Source organism: Choristoneura fumiferana, chromosome 3, assembly GCF_025370935.1.
Source record: "Choristoneura fumiferana chromosome 3, NRCan_CFum_1, whole genome shotgun sequence".
NCBI classification, from domain to species: Eukaryota; Metazoa; Arthropoda; class Insecta; order Lepidoptera; family Tortricidae; genus Choristoneura; species Choristoneura fumiferana.
In genome coordinates, this window is record NC_133474.1 from 10,140,419 (window position 1) to 10,152,728 (window position 12,310).

Sequence of the window (12,310 nt, forward strand, 5' to 3'; positions counted from 1 at the left end):
GGGTATACTTACATGATTCCGTGTTCGTGTCGTAAGGCAAAAGCTATATCGGTGAGACTGGGCGTTACGTTTCTACACAGGCACAGAATATATAATAGTACTACAGGTATCGGAGCACATACGCAGCAATGAGGAAACAGGACGACAGGGGATCTGCTGTGGTGTGGCCGAGCGCTCAATAGACTCGGATTCGACGCATTATACCTATCAGATTTGATAAGGTGTCTGTACTTGCGAGAGAAAAGTTTTTCATTCCGCGGAAAGTGAGGAAAGCCATTGAGATTAGTCGTCATCCGAATTTTAACCGGGATTGCGGTTGGTCGGTACGCTACCCCCGAGTTGGAAAACAGTATTAAATACTCGTGCTGCGTCACCGATTGGTGTGAACGTGTCTTTACGGAGCGATGTTGTTAGTGTTGTGTGCTACTCTACATTAGACAGTGCAAATAAAAATAACGATAAAAATGCGGGTAGTCGTTACTAGTCGTGCGCCGGTGCTAGTTTCGTCGGGCAGTCGCGCGAGCAGAGCGGTGGCGCGTAGTGCGCATGTTGCGGCAGCCGCCGAGTCGCGTTCTTCTGTGAAGAAGGGCTACGAAATAGCCCGAAACATGTCGATCTAAACTCTATTTAAGACGTGAGTTATCCGTTACAATATCATTCATACTTTAATCTTGTCCAGAACTTGATTAAGAGAACTTATGGATATTTAGAGGCCATTATTAACTTGTGTAACTTGTATAGAGGGACACAGCAGGACACTTTGACTAACAAAAATGAGCACTCTAAAGCCTTACTTATTATACGTATAATGCAAACGGATCCTATATAAGAACAGTATTAGCAACAATTACAATATTTTTAAAGATCTAGGTACTTACTATCTAACGATACCCTACCTACACTATATGGATCTGGAGGGTAGGCAAGGCAATCAGGCGGCGCTCGCAGCCTGTACCTACCTACACGTACCCGTCAACATGTAACTATATCCATAGAAAATTGCTGCTTTCTAGCATTAAGAAAACTATAGAAACTATAGGGTTCTTTGTAGATGCTGTACGGAATCCAAAAAGGGAACAAATAAAATATTGAAACTAATAGCATTCCCAGATAATTTATCTACCTACTCGACTCGACAAAAGATGGCGTTATAGCGCGTTTTCAAAGTACGTGTAACATAATATGTACCTATTTCATTTTTTCATACAAATATTATGAGAATACCGAATATATGAAAAAAAACCCACAAAACTGTAATTTTTTCATTGATATATTATGTCAATGCATTTTTTCAAACCTGAGGCGCGATCAAATGACATTTTCACATAGACCTATAGCATGTTCACGACACTGCTCGAAAATGTGGCCATAGATAACCAATTCAGTATCCAAAACAGCCTATATAAATAAATAAATAAATATATATGTATACATTTAAGTGCTGACTCATTTATGGCTCGCAAAACGCGACAACAATGTAACACGTTACGAAAACAGGTCGTATCAATATATCGTCACTACTTTGAAAAAATCTCGTATCTAAAATCAATATGTCAACAAAATTGAACCTTGACGTAATGTTCATAGTCCACTCAGAAAAATTATCTACTTTGAGATCCGAGCAACGTAGTCATAGAGTAACTTCTTACTACCCGTAAACGCACTCATTGTTATTGTTATTTGTTTGTTTTGTGATAAATATTTTTTATTTCCTCGCAGTGATCGGCCTTCAAACTAACTCGTTCATCTATAGCCTCTACAACAATGTACTATTTTGTATGCGAAATCTGTCATTAGATTGCGATCGCGTGCGCCAGAAACGTTAGACAATACGGCTTCTGATCGATTCTGGTTTTGGTTCTGAAAAATCATATTTTTTCGAAAATTTAAAAAAAGGAAAGGGTACACTTTTTTAAGCTTTTTCTGAAAATGCCCTATATAGGTAGTCATTCACGATGACGCGTGCCGTGGGTCTTATTACAATGTTATTAATGGCTAATTTGAAAAAAATCACGCGTCTTCGTGGATGGCACTAGGTATAATATAAAAACTCGGATTAAATAGGTAGTATAGGGACCGCACGACACGAACTTCGAGTTTCGAGTTTCGTAGTAGCCCTGCTGCACTTCTCTTCTCTGAGTAGTCTGTGAATCTTGCTAAACTCTCTCGTTGCTGCAGGGCTACTACGAAACTCGAAACTCGAAGTTCGTGTCGTGCGGTCCCTCTCGCTCTCGTATTAAATAGTATAAGGGGCAGGAAGGGGCTGTTTCACCATCCATTAATTAGTGTTTACTGACAGTTAAATGTGATGCCGTCTCCGGTCTCCGTCTATTCGAACAAAACAAATAGAGACGGCATCACATTTAACCCTCGGTTAACACTAATCAATGGATGGTGAAACAGCCCCTAGGTGTGGACCGCATGACACGAATTTCGTGTTTCGTAGTAGCCCTACTGCTGTGTCCGAAAAAGGGGTAAACAGGAAGCACTACAGTTGCAAGATAATTTCAAAGGACGACAAATCTTTACAACGAAAATCACAGCAAAATCACTCAATAATGAATTTTAACAGATCACGAAAATTCACTTCCTATCGACGTGTTCTCACAGCAATTACTGAGCAGCAATTATTTTAGGCTAGATAAATACTCAAAGATTTTAGAATACATGATATAATTTTTTATTAAATAATTTCTTAAATAACTAGCGCCAATGTGGAGTGTAGGGACTTGGAACTACTTTTTACCGCGTCCCGCATCACAACTAACAATCACCACGCGTAACTTATTTTGATAATTTTTGTTACTACATAGTTTCAATGACCTTTTAACATAGGGTATTTAACAAAATATTCCCAACTTTCCAATTCCTATTTTTCTATATTCAAATTATTTAGTACATTACTATTTTATCGTCAGGCTCACCAACATTAAGATAAATAAAATTATTTAGTAAAATGTGGCAACCTTAAATTTTAGAAAACCATATAAAATTCATAGACAATCTTAAGTTATCTATGGAGACAGAAAAAAATCCTTCCTTACTCTAAGTTAGTCTGTAGGCCCTTCCCTTGTTACAAAATTTGTGAAAAAATGGCTGATAATAAGTTATACGAGATTTTGGGTGTTAATAGGAATGCCAGCGATTCTGATATAAAGAGGGTAAGAATAAATTACTATTTTCAGATGTCTCCATAGTAAAATTTAATTACCACGCACATGCTTTTTCCTCCGGTCGAGGTGAAGCACATTACATCCATTGTTCAGACCTGTCATGCTTACTTCATTTTACAGAGCTACCACAAGTTGGCGAAGGAGTTTCATCCCGACAAGAATCCTGCCGCAGGGGATAAGTTCAAAGAAATCAGCTATGCCTATGAAGTATTGTCGGACCCGAAGAAAAGACAAACTTACGATAAGTATGGACTTAAAGGTTTGCAAGAAGGTGGGCAAGGAGGTGGCTTTCCTCCTGATGATATTCTTGGTCACTTCTTTGGAGATATATTCGGCATGGGCGGGGGCGGCAGCAGGGGTCGCGGTCGCGCTCGCGGAGAGGACACCATTCATCCATTGAAGGTTTCTCTAGAAGACATGTACAATGGAAAAACTACTAAGCTTCAATTGAGTAAAAATGTGATCTGTGGACCTTGTAAAGGCATTGGTGGGAAGCCAGGAGCAGTTGCATCATGCAAGGACTGCCATGGACAGGGTATCAAAGTGTCTTATCAACAGATAGGGCCCAACATGACTCGTCAATTTCAAACACGTTGCCCTACATGCCAAGGACAAGGGGAAACAATTAATGAGAAAGATAAGTGCCCTAAATGTAAAGGTAAGAAAGTCCTAAACGAGACCAAGATTTTGGAAGTGCATGTGGAAAAGGGTATGCGAGAAAATCAAAAAATATTCTTTAGAGGTGAAGGTGACCAGCAGCCTGATACCCAGCCTGGTGATGTGATAATTGTGCTTCAGCAGAAGCACCATGATGTGTTCCAGAGAACTGGTGATGACCTTGTGATCAAACATGAAATCACTTTGACTGAGGCCCTGTGTGGTTTTGAGTTTATTGTTAAACACCTAGATGGTCGTGATTTACTTATAAGACACTTTACAGGAGAGGTAATTAAACCTGGTGATCTCAAGGGAATTCAGGGTGAAGGCATGCCACAGTTTAAGAACCCGTTTGAAAAGGGAAACCTGTATGTGAAATTTGATGTGGTTTTCCCTGAAAACCACTTTGCTACTGAAGAGCAGTTGAAACAGATAGAAAGTATATTGCCTCCGCGTCCAGCATTTGTGATGCCTACAGGAGAAGATGTGGAGGAGGTGAACCTGATGGAGTACACATCAAGTGACCGCAGGCGTAGTGGCCGCGAGGAAGCTTATGCCAGCGATGATGAAGAGCACATGCATGCAGGGCCTGGAGTACAATGTGCCCATCAGTAGTTCAATTATCCTCATGGATTTTATTCTGACCTCAAATGGTTTATTTCATAGTGAAACATGACAGGCAAAAATGGGACAAGAGAAAGTTTTTACATGGGAACTACATATTTTTGTATTCCTTTATAAGTAAATATTTGGACACTTGTCTTGATTTCCTTTCATGCATCGATAGGTAGTTTAATATTTGTAAACATTCTCTTCAATAGTTAAAGAATGCTAGACCTTACTTGTTTTATGAGTGCAGTTACATGTGACTAGATTGCAATTGTAAATTAAATAGTTAGCGAGTCACAATGAAATCATTTATTGCTTTATCACAAGGCAATGATTATGCAAAATAGCCTTAAATTCATGTTCATAAAATAGGTGTGTACATTTTCATTTTATCAGTGACCAAACAATTGTATTTATAATTTTCGACTTGTTTATACCTCTAGATATGTATTGGTAAATGCCTGTGAGTTTTCCTTAAAGCTATTCATTCCAGGGATATTTTTTGTATGGCTGAGGCAAATAATCATCATAAATTATAACAAACATGATTTTTATTTATTATCTCTCCCAAATTTATTTTACATTTTTTTATTTGCTTACTTAAAAACCGAACTGCTCGGAAATAGCATGTAAAAGGGGTTTTGCCCAATGGAACCCCTGACTCCTGACCGTGACCTTGTCAAATAATCCAAATGAATGCGGTAGCTAGCATACTTAAAATGCGTTAATGCTATAACATATTTTCAAAACTAAATTTAAAACACGCTTGTTTACCACCACACTATCACAAGAGAAATCTCTCTCCAAAGGTGGATGTTATGCCTGACAGAAAAAATAATAGGCAGACAGAAAAAATAACACGTTTTCCACCCATCAACATCTGCCTATGTACGTTGTATATGTACCTTATTCCCCAAACCTATTTTACTAACTACAAGTTTGAAATAGGTTCTTCGAAAGTACTTTATCATTAATAAGAAATAAAAAAAGTTATTATTCATACATACATGTATACGTAAGACTAGCATACATTGTCTTTAGTATAGACGGTGGCGCCGTGTGCCGTCGTTTGTTGGTATTTTTTTTTCTTACGTGCATTGCTGATGCTGATTTTGATTCGTTTACAACGAAGCCAACAAAAGTTGCCCAACAAGTGGGTACAATGGTGTGGTAAGCTACTGCAATGATAGTAACTCAGTCACTCACGTGTTCATTTTTAACCTACTTCAAAAAAGGAGGTTATCAATTTGACCAAAGAACTAACATCTCGCTAATATTAAAAATGCGAAAGTTTGTAAATCTATTTGTTCTAAACTGCTGAACCGATTAGGTAGATAAAATTCGGTAGTACCTACCAGATAGTTTGAGTCCGTGGAGGTTTGGTCGAGCCAACCCTCATCCGATCTCTCGTGGGGGAAAGGGTGGTCTTGGCTAATATCACGTTGTTTTGTTTCGCCAGAAATAGTGTAATTGTGAGAAAACTGGGTTAAAATAAAAAAAAAGTAATTACAACTTCAAGATATATACCTATATATTGTGTCAAGAAAGACGAGATCTGGTCCTAGTACAGCTTTTTCGAACAAAAATGTGCTGAGAAGGAACACCATTATATTATCAGAATTTGATTCAAGAAATTGCCCTCTAAGTAACGAAAAGAAAGGTTCTAGTGTATTTCATAACAATTTATTTTTTTCTTCTATGTACAAAGCTTCTACTGATTCACAATACTTTTTAAAATCTTTTCTACTCTTACAAAGTACATTTAAATTAATTTCTTGCAGGCCAATTTTACGTAACTTTTCAAGTCGAAGTTTAACTGTATTCGGGGATGCTGCTAAAACTCTGGGCTTGTTTGCGATGTCTTCTGGTAGAAAGCCTTCATCTATCAGAAAATCCACGAAACGTTTGACCTAAACAGGAAATAATACACTATTAATTTTAACTTTTTAACACTATAACTGTCCTTCGCTGTCGCCACTGTCATGGGTCGATACGTCCATGCATTACAGGTAATGCACAAAATTTGTACGGAATCATCCATTTCTGACGTCACGTAGAACGTGGAGAGCTAGCTTGACGGTGCATTACATGTAAAACATGGACAGTTAAAGTGTTAACATCATCATCAACATCCCAGCCTATATACGTCCCACTGCTGGGCACAGGCCTCCTCTCAGAACAAGAGGGCTTGGGCCATAGTTCCCACGCGGGCCCAGTGCGGATTGGGACCTTCACACGCACCATTGAATTGCTTTGCAGGTTCTGCAGGTTTCCTCGCGATGTTTTCCTTCACCCAAAGCTTGTGGCAAATTTCAAATGTTATTCCGCACATAAATTTCGAAAAACTCAGAGGTGCGAACGGGGGTTTGAACACACAACCCTCTGCTTGAGAGGCAATAGGTCAAACCACTAGGCCACCAACGGCTTACATTATTTATTAAAAAAAGAGCCCACAAAAGATGTACTGTACTCCAAGCAGGTATCTCTATATCATTAATTATATAATACTTAAAACAATTGCACACCTTTGTGACTCTGATGGTCTTGAGCGCTGGTATTCTGGCACATATATCTTCAACAGCTTCAGGAGTGGTATTCAAGCGATCAGCCAGATAAAGCTTTGAAGATTTATTATCACCAAGAATATTCTTTGTTTCTTGTGAGATAGCAATGTATCTGCAAGGAAACAGTGAAATTCATAATAACTCATATTTTCACACTCATAGCTCATACTTAATTGTAATGTACATACTTAATCGATATTTGTGTAGATGTTCTACTTTCAATATTTTGTGCAGCAATTTGCTTCTAATCCTTAGGACTAATATTATAAATGTGAAAGCAAGTTGGTTTGTTTGTTTTACTTTCACGCTTAACTGGTAACTGAACCAATTGCCATACAATATTGCATACATCAAATAAGACCATAATAAATAATAGGATACCTTGCATTCCAAAAAAGTGACTTGTTCCCGAGGGTGTGTGATAAACAAATTCTTAAAATAGTTAAAATATTACCTGTTCAATATATCTTTTTTACAGCGTACCATCCAAGGATATAAAGTTTCAATTCCCATGTCTCTTACACTCTGAAGCCTATTACGAATAGTTTCATGCTTATATTTAAGCACCCAGAGATCTCTTAAAATACGGTCTGTGGATACACCCATCTCTAGAAAATGTTTACAAGGAATGTATAATTAATTTACTGAATCAGGTGTTACTACACTGTCCATATCAATAAACTACAAAAAATTACTTTACTCACCCGTTACCTTATGGTAAGGTTGCATTGTGAAACGTAATAGTTTGTAGTTTGTTCTATGTGTAGTTGTTATCAGTGATCGGGGATTTGGATGCTATACTGCAGGGTGTCAAGTAGAAAGAGTTATACGGATACGCCGTTTATCCCGCGATGCCAATCACTGTTCGAAAAATAAATGGTACTTAATACCAACAGGTTAGGTTAAACATAATTGTTTATAAAATAAACGACAACACACATTAAATAATCAGTGTTGGTTATGATAAAATAAGAGAGATTCTACAAAAAAAATAAAGCTGTACGAAAATGTAATTATTTAATTATTTAGGTGTAACATAAAAAAATCGTACTTTCATTTTAACAGTCATGTCGGCACATCTTTGTCTTTGTCTTTGTGTGTATAAAAGTTAAGTTTTAAGTTAGGTATTTAGTTTATAGTTAAGTTTTATATGGTTATTTTTTCTTTAAGTAATAGGTACATATTTGACTAGTTAATCAGCATTTTATAATAACTCAAACACGGAGTTTAAAAATGCCTAGGTAATATTCGCAAGCAATGCCCGTTTTTGTAGGTTGGTAAGATTTTAAGTTGGTCTGTATTATAATCTGGTTTTGTATTTTTGTATGATAATAAAGAACATTTATCACATGTTTTATAGCAAGTATATTATAGTGATTTAGAAGTATTTGATAATAAATATAATATATATGAAACAAAAAAAAATAGAATTAACATTAATTCAAAACAGAGACTCATAATATCAATTTATTGATAGTCAATATGAAATCTAATAATATGACAAAAATACTGTCCTTTATCCTGCAATCCCGTGGCATATTCACCCCAAGTGGCACCCAAATCCCCGATCACTGGTTGTTATACATAATTGCATATAAATGGAAAGTCTGGACATATAAATTAAAATTATAAACATACCTAGTAATGCGTTTAGAGAGTTTTTAAGCCATTCAAATGATAAACTGTAGACAAAAGTTCTCTTTGTTAGGAGTTCGCTAAGTACAGCAGGTGAACACTGAAAGAAAATTTAAAAATAAGCAGGTGTTTTTACTTTAATACATTAACAGGTTGCCTTCTTAAACACATTATTATGGTTCTGATCTATTCCTGATCTGATTATGGATCAAGCAACATCAAATTCAGATATAACTTTCCATAATATAAGTAGACATTGGACATACAACAATATAAATGCACTTTTAAAAAGCGACAGGGAGTCTGTTAATATTAATAATGCTCTAAGAAAATTTCTATGGACTATAGCAAAAAGAAAGCAGTTTAATAATAATTAAAGCAAGGCATCAGGAACCAAAGACAGAGTGAGGGGAGACATTTGCCAAAAGTAAATTATAAATATAGTTAAAATCCTATTGCACCTTGAGAATCAAACCATCACTAAATGAAATGTCAGCTCGCATAATTAAACTATGCGTTAAAGTATAATTTCTGAGGGGACAATTTGTTTTCTAGTGACGGTTTGATTCTCAAGGTGTGCTATTTATTCCTTTTAAGAAATACACCAACCTCTATCCGTTCTGCAATATAATAGACCCTATTTCTACAGTGGCCATTCTGGTTATCATTTTTTGTAGTCTGATAAATATGCACTAGAGTTTTAGTGGATAATTTATAGAATGGTCTAGCATCTTCAACATTAGCAAAATTCATTTGTGAAATTAACTTTTCTCTTGATTCTTCCAAATATTCTGTAATAAAAATTAAACCTTAGTACAACAGTCGGTATTTTCGAGTAAAAGCCAAGTCAAATTGAATTCTTCTTTACTTATTACTTCACCACTGTTGTTAAATTTTGATTTTACATCTGCCTTATGTGTTATATTGTAAAACCGAACTCTGACCGAATCAATAAATAAATTATTATTTAAACTATTCGCACAAGTATCTAGTGGTTGCCAATACATTCGAAGTTTACTATAGGTAACATTTGCTTGCTTGAAAAGTTTAATATATGAAAGCACAGATTTTCTCATTTTCTTTAGGTGACAAGACAGGCAGAAGAAAAGATACTTCTTAAAAGTTGTTAACAGTTCACAATCTGGTTAAAAATATTGTAAATGTGCTTATAAATTAAAATTGTTTAATTAAAACTAAAAAAATAAGACCAGCAATCACATTTTTTTTTTATTTGACGACTTGACATTTGCCAAATGAAATTAAATGAATGACATTTCATTGACAGTTTTTAAAAACTGAAGATGCGTTCGGATCGGAAACGTATTTCGTTCGTTAGTAGGGCTACTATGAAACTCGAAAATCGAAGTTCGTATCGTATCGTCCCTCTCGCTCTCGTATTAAATAGTATGTGTCAGAGGGACCGCACGACACTAACTTCGAGTTTCGTAGTAGCCCTGCAGTTCCATCCATCCATCGGCCCATTCACTGCCAGGCATTGAAAAAAAAAACACGTTACTTGACTTACATAGGCTAGCGCACTTGCCGAGGATTGCCAAGCCTCTACAAACACTTGAATGCCATTTACACACTTGCAAGGGCGTCAGTCTCAGTCAGTGTATTCCGGACAGGCAAGGCAAGCATGGCAGAGGCAGACGTGGATCTCGAAATTGCTCCGGCTCTTGTGCCGAGCTTGACATATTTTTATTTATAGAAAAAGGATAAAATTTATTTGTTAGTCCTAGCACTCATAATGGACACTATAATTTATTTAATATGTACGTCCGTAGACAGGCTTAAAATATATTTATATTTCAAATCTGTGCGTCCGTGCGGCGTGAACTCCTGAGCGACACCAAGGTATTAAATACTCTTTGACAGGCACTAACTAACGGCAAGTTCCTATCTAGTCCTATGATCTGAGGGGCTACTATGAAACTCGCAAATCGAAGTTCGTATCGCATCATCTTTCACTCGCGTATTAAATGACATAAGCGCCAGCGGGACGGCAACATACGAAGTTCGAGTTTTGCACTTCGTGGTATAGGGCCTGCAGGGCTACTACGAAACTCGAAGTTCGAGTCGTGCGGTCCCCGGTTCCTCTGACACTTACACTATTAAATACGAGAGCATTTTCTTACACTGTCCTTTGGGACTACATAGGTCAATGAGGGCTATCGTTTTGTGTCTCACTAGATAAATAAATAAATAAATATCACTGGACAATTCACACCAATTGACCTAGTCCCAAAGTATGCTTAGCAAAGCTTGTGTTATGGGTACTAAGCAACGGATAAATATAATTATATAGATAGATACATACTTAAATACATAGTAAACACCCAAGACCCGAGAACAAACATTCATATTTTTCATACAAATATCTGCCCCGACACGGGAATCGAACCCGGGACCTCAAGCTTCGTAGTCAGGTTCTCTAACCACTAGGCCATCTGGTCGTCTAATGGCGCACTGTAGCGTAAGGTTTTTAAGTATGGCTTTCAAAGTCTGTTATTACGGGCGTGAAAACAAAGTTTAGATTAAAATCATATTTAATACACCTTAAAACCGTGCCATAAAAATATCGAGCACCCACAGTGTAGTCCCCGTTTTGTTCGGAAAAAAGGGAGGACAAAGGTTTCCGAAAGACAAAACTGTCTCAAGACACAGACATTCATTGCCACGGAACGCAAATTTGCTATAATTAATTTCAGATATTGCAAAATATTCAAAAATTTATTCTAATTATAAATAAACCCGCGTAGCTCACCCAAAGACTATTAGATTTGACATTTCGGAGACCTCACGCTACACTAGCGCCTCTAGTGGCGAATTCATACGCGATAGCCATCATTGGTGTGAATGAGGGCTATCGCGTATAAAGTGATTTTTTTTTCTCATCCAACCCCATAGTGTGGGGCATCGTTGGATAGGTATTTCAAAACCATAGGGGTTTGCTAAGACGATTTTTCGATTTAGTGATTAGTTTGCGAAATATTCAACTAAAGTGCAAATTTTCATGAAAATCGGGCGTCCCCCCCCCTCTAAAATCTAAACCGGTGGGTGGAAATTATAAAATAAATCAGGATGGTAGTAAGTATATCAAACTTTCAAGGAAAACTATAACGGCTAAGTTTGCTTGAGAATTATTTGTAGTTTAAGAGTAAATAGCAGCCTATGGTATAAAATATACCTAAACTTGGAAGATTCCGTATAAAATACGAAATCCGTAGAAAAACTTTACTCAATTTTTTCGTAATGGCTACGGAACCCTATTTCGAGCGTGTCCGAAACTGTTTTCGCATAACAGTTTACGCGAAATTCTCTTACGCATAATTTGTGAATTCCGAATATTATTTAGGCAGAAAATTACTTACGCATAAATGAGTTACGCAGAAAGTTACGTTCGCATACTTAATGTAACTTTTAACGACTTATTTAACGACTCTTGAGGCGAAGTCGACGGAGCTTCTAGCGCATTTGAGCAATCACGTTACCTGGGTTTTCTTTAATGCGGCTTCGCCCCCCCCTTTACTGTTTCGCCTATCCAAGTACAAAATATTTTTTTTTTAAAAATCTTCGTAGGATTGTTTGTTTTTTACATGCGGGGGCTCTGCCCCCCCGAGTCCCCTTGCGGGGGGCCACTTCTTTATGCCCGAGCCTCTTTTACTAGTG

At 37.0% G+C, this 12,310-nt stretch overlaps 2 protein-coding genes across 5 annotated transcripts; one reads left to right on the forward strand and one right to left on the reverse strand.

Annotated features, from left to right (window-relative positions):
* The first annotated feature begins 3,021 nt into the window (after positions 1–3,021).
* LOC141426531 (dnaJ homolog subfamily A member 2-like) lies at positions 3,022–4,982 on the forward strand. Its single transcript, XM_074085510.1, has 2 exons — positions 3,022–3,161; positions 3,294–4,982. Exons 1-2 carry the CDS (start codon positions 3,093–3,095, stop codon positions 4,443–4,445), a joined length of 1,221 nt encoding a protein of 406 aa, XP_073941611.1. The 5' UTR covers positions 3,022–3,092; the 3' UTR covers positions 4,446–4,982.
* A 1,124-nt stretch (positions 4,983–6,106) lies between these two features.
* mTTF (mitochondrial transcription termination factor) lies at positions 6,107–9,903 on the reverse strand. Of its 4 annotated transcripts, none has more exons than XM_074085512.1 (6): positions 9,514–9,903; positions 9,248–9,429; positions 8,642–8,738; positions 7,458–7,611; positions 6,965–7,115; positions 6,107–6,349 (listed from the first exon to the last, which is right to left on the reverse strand). In XM_074085512.1, the coding sequence occupies exons 2-6, from the start codon at positions 9,389–9,391 to the stop codon at positions 6,113–6,115; spliced, it is 783 nt and encodes a 260-aa protein (XP_073941613.1). In that variant the 5' UTR covers positions 9,392–9,429; positions 9,514–9,903; the 3' UTR covers positions 6,107–6,112. The 4 variants fall into 4 exon arrangements, with proteins under 4 accessions (XP_073941613.1, XP_073941612.1, XP_073941614.1 ...); XM_074085511.1 differs by having other exon boundaries at positions 9,507–9,903; XM_074085513.1 differs by having other exon boundaries at positions 9,857–9,875.
* Positions 9,904–12,310: the final 2,407 nt, after the last annotated feature.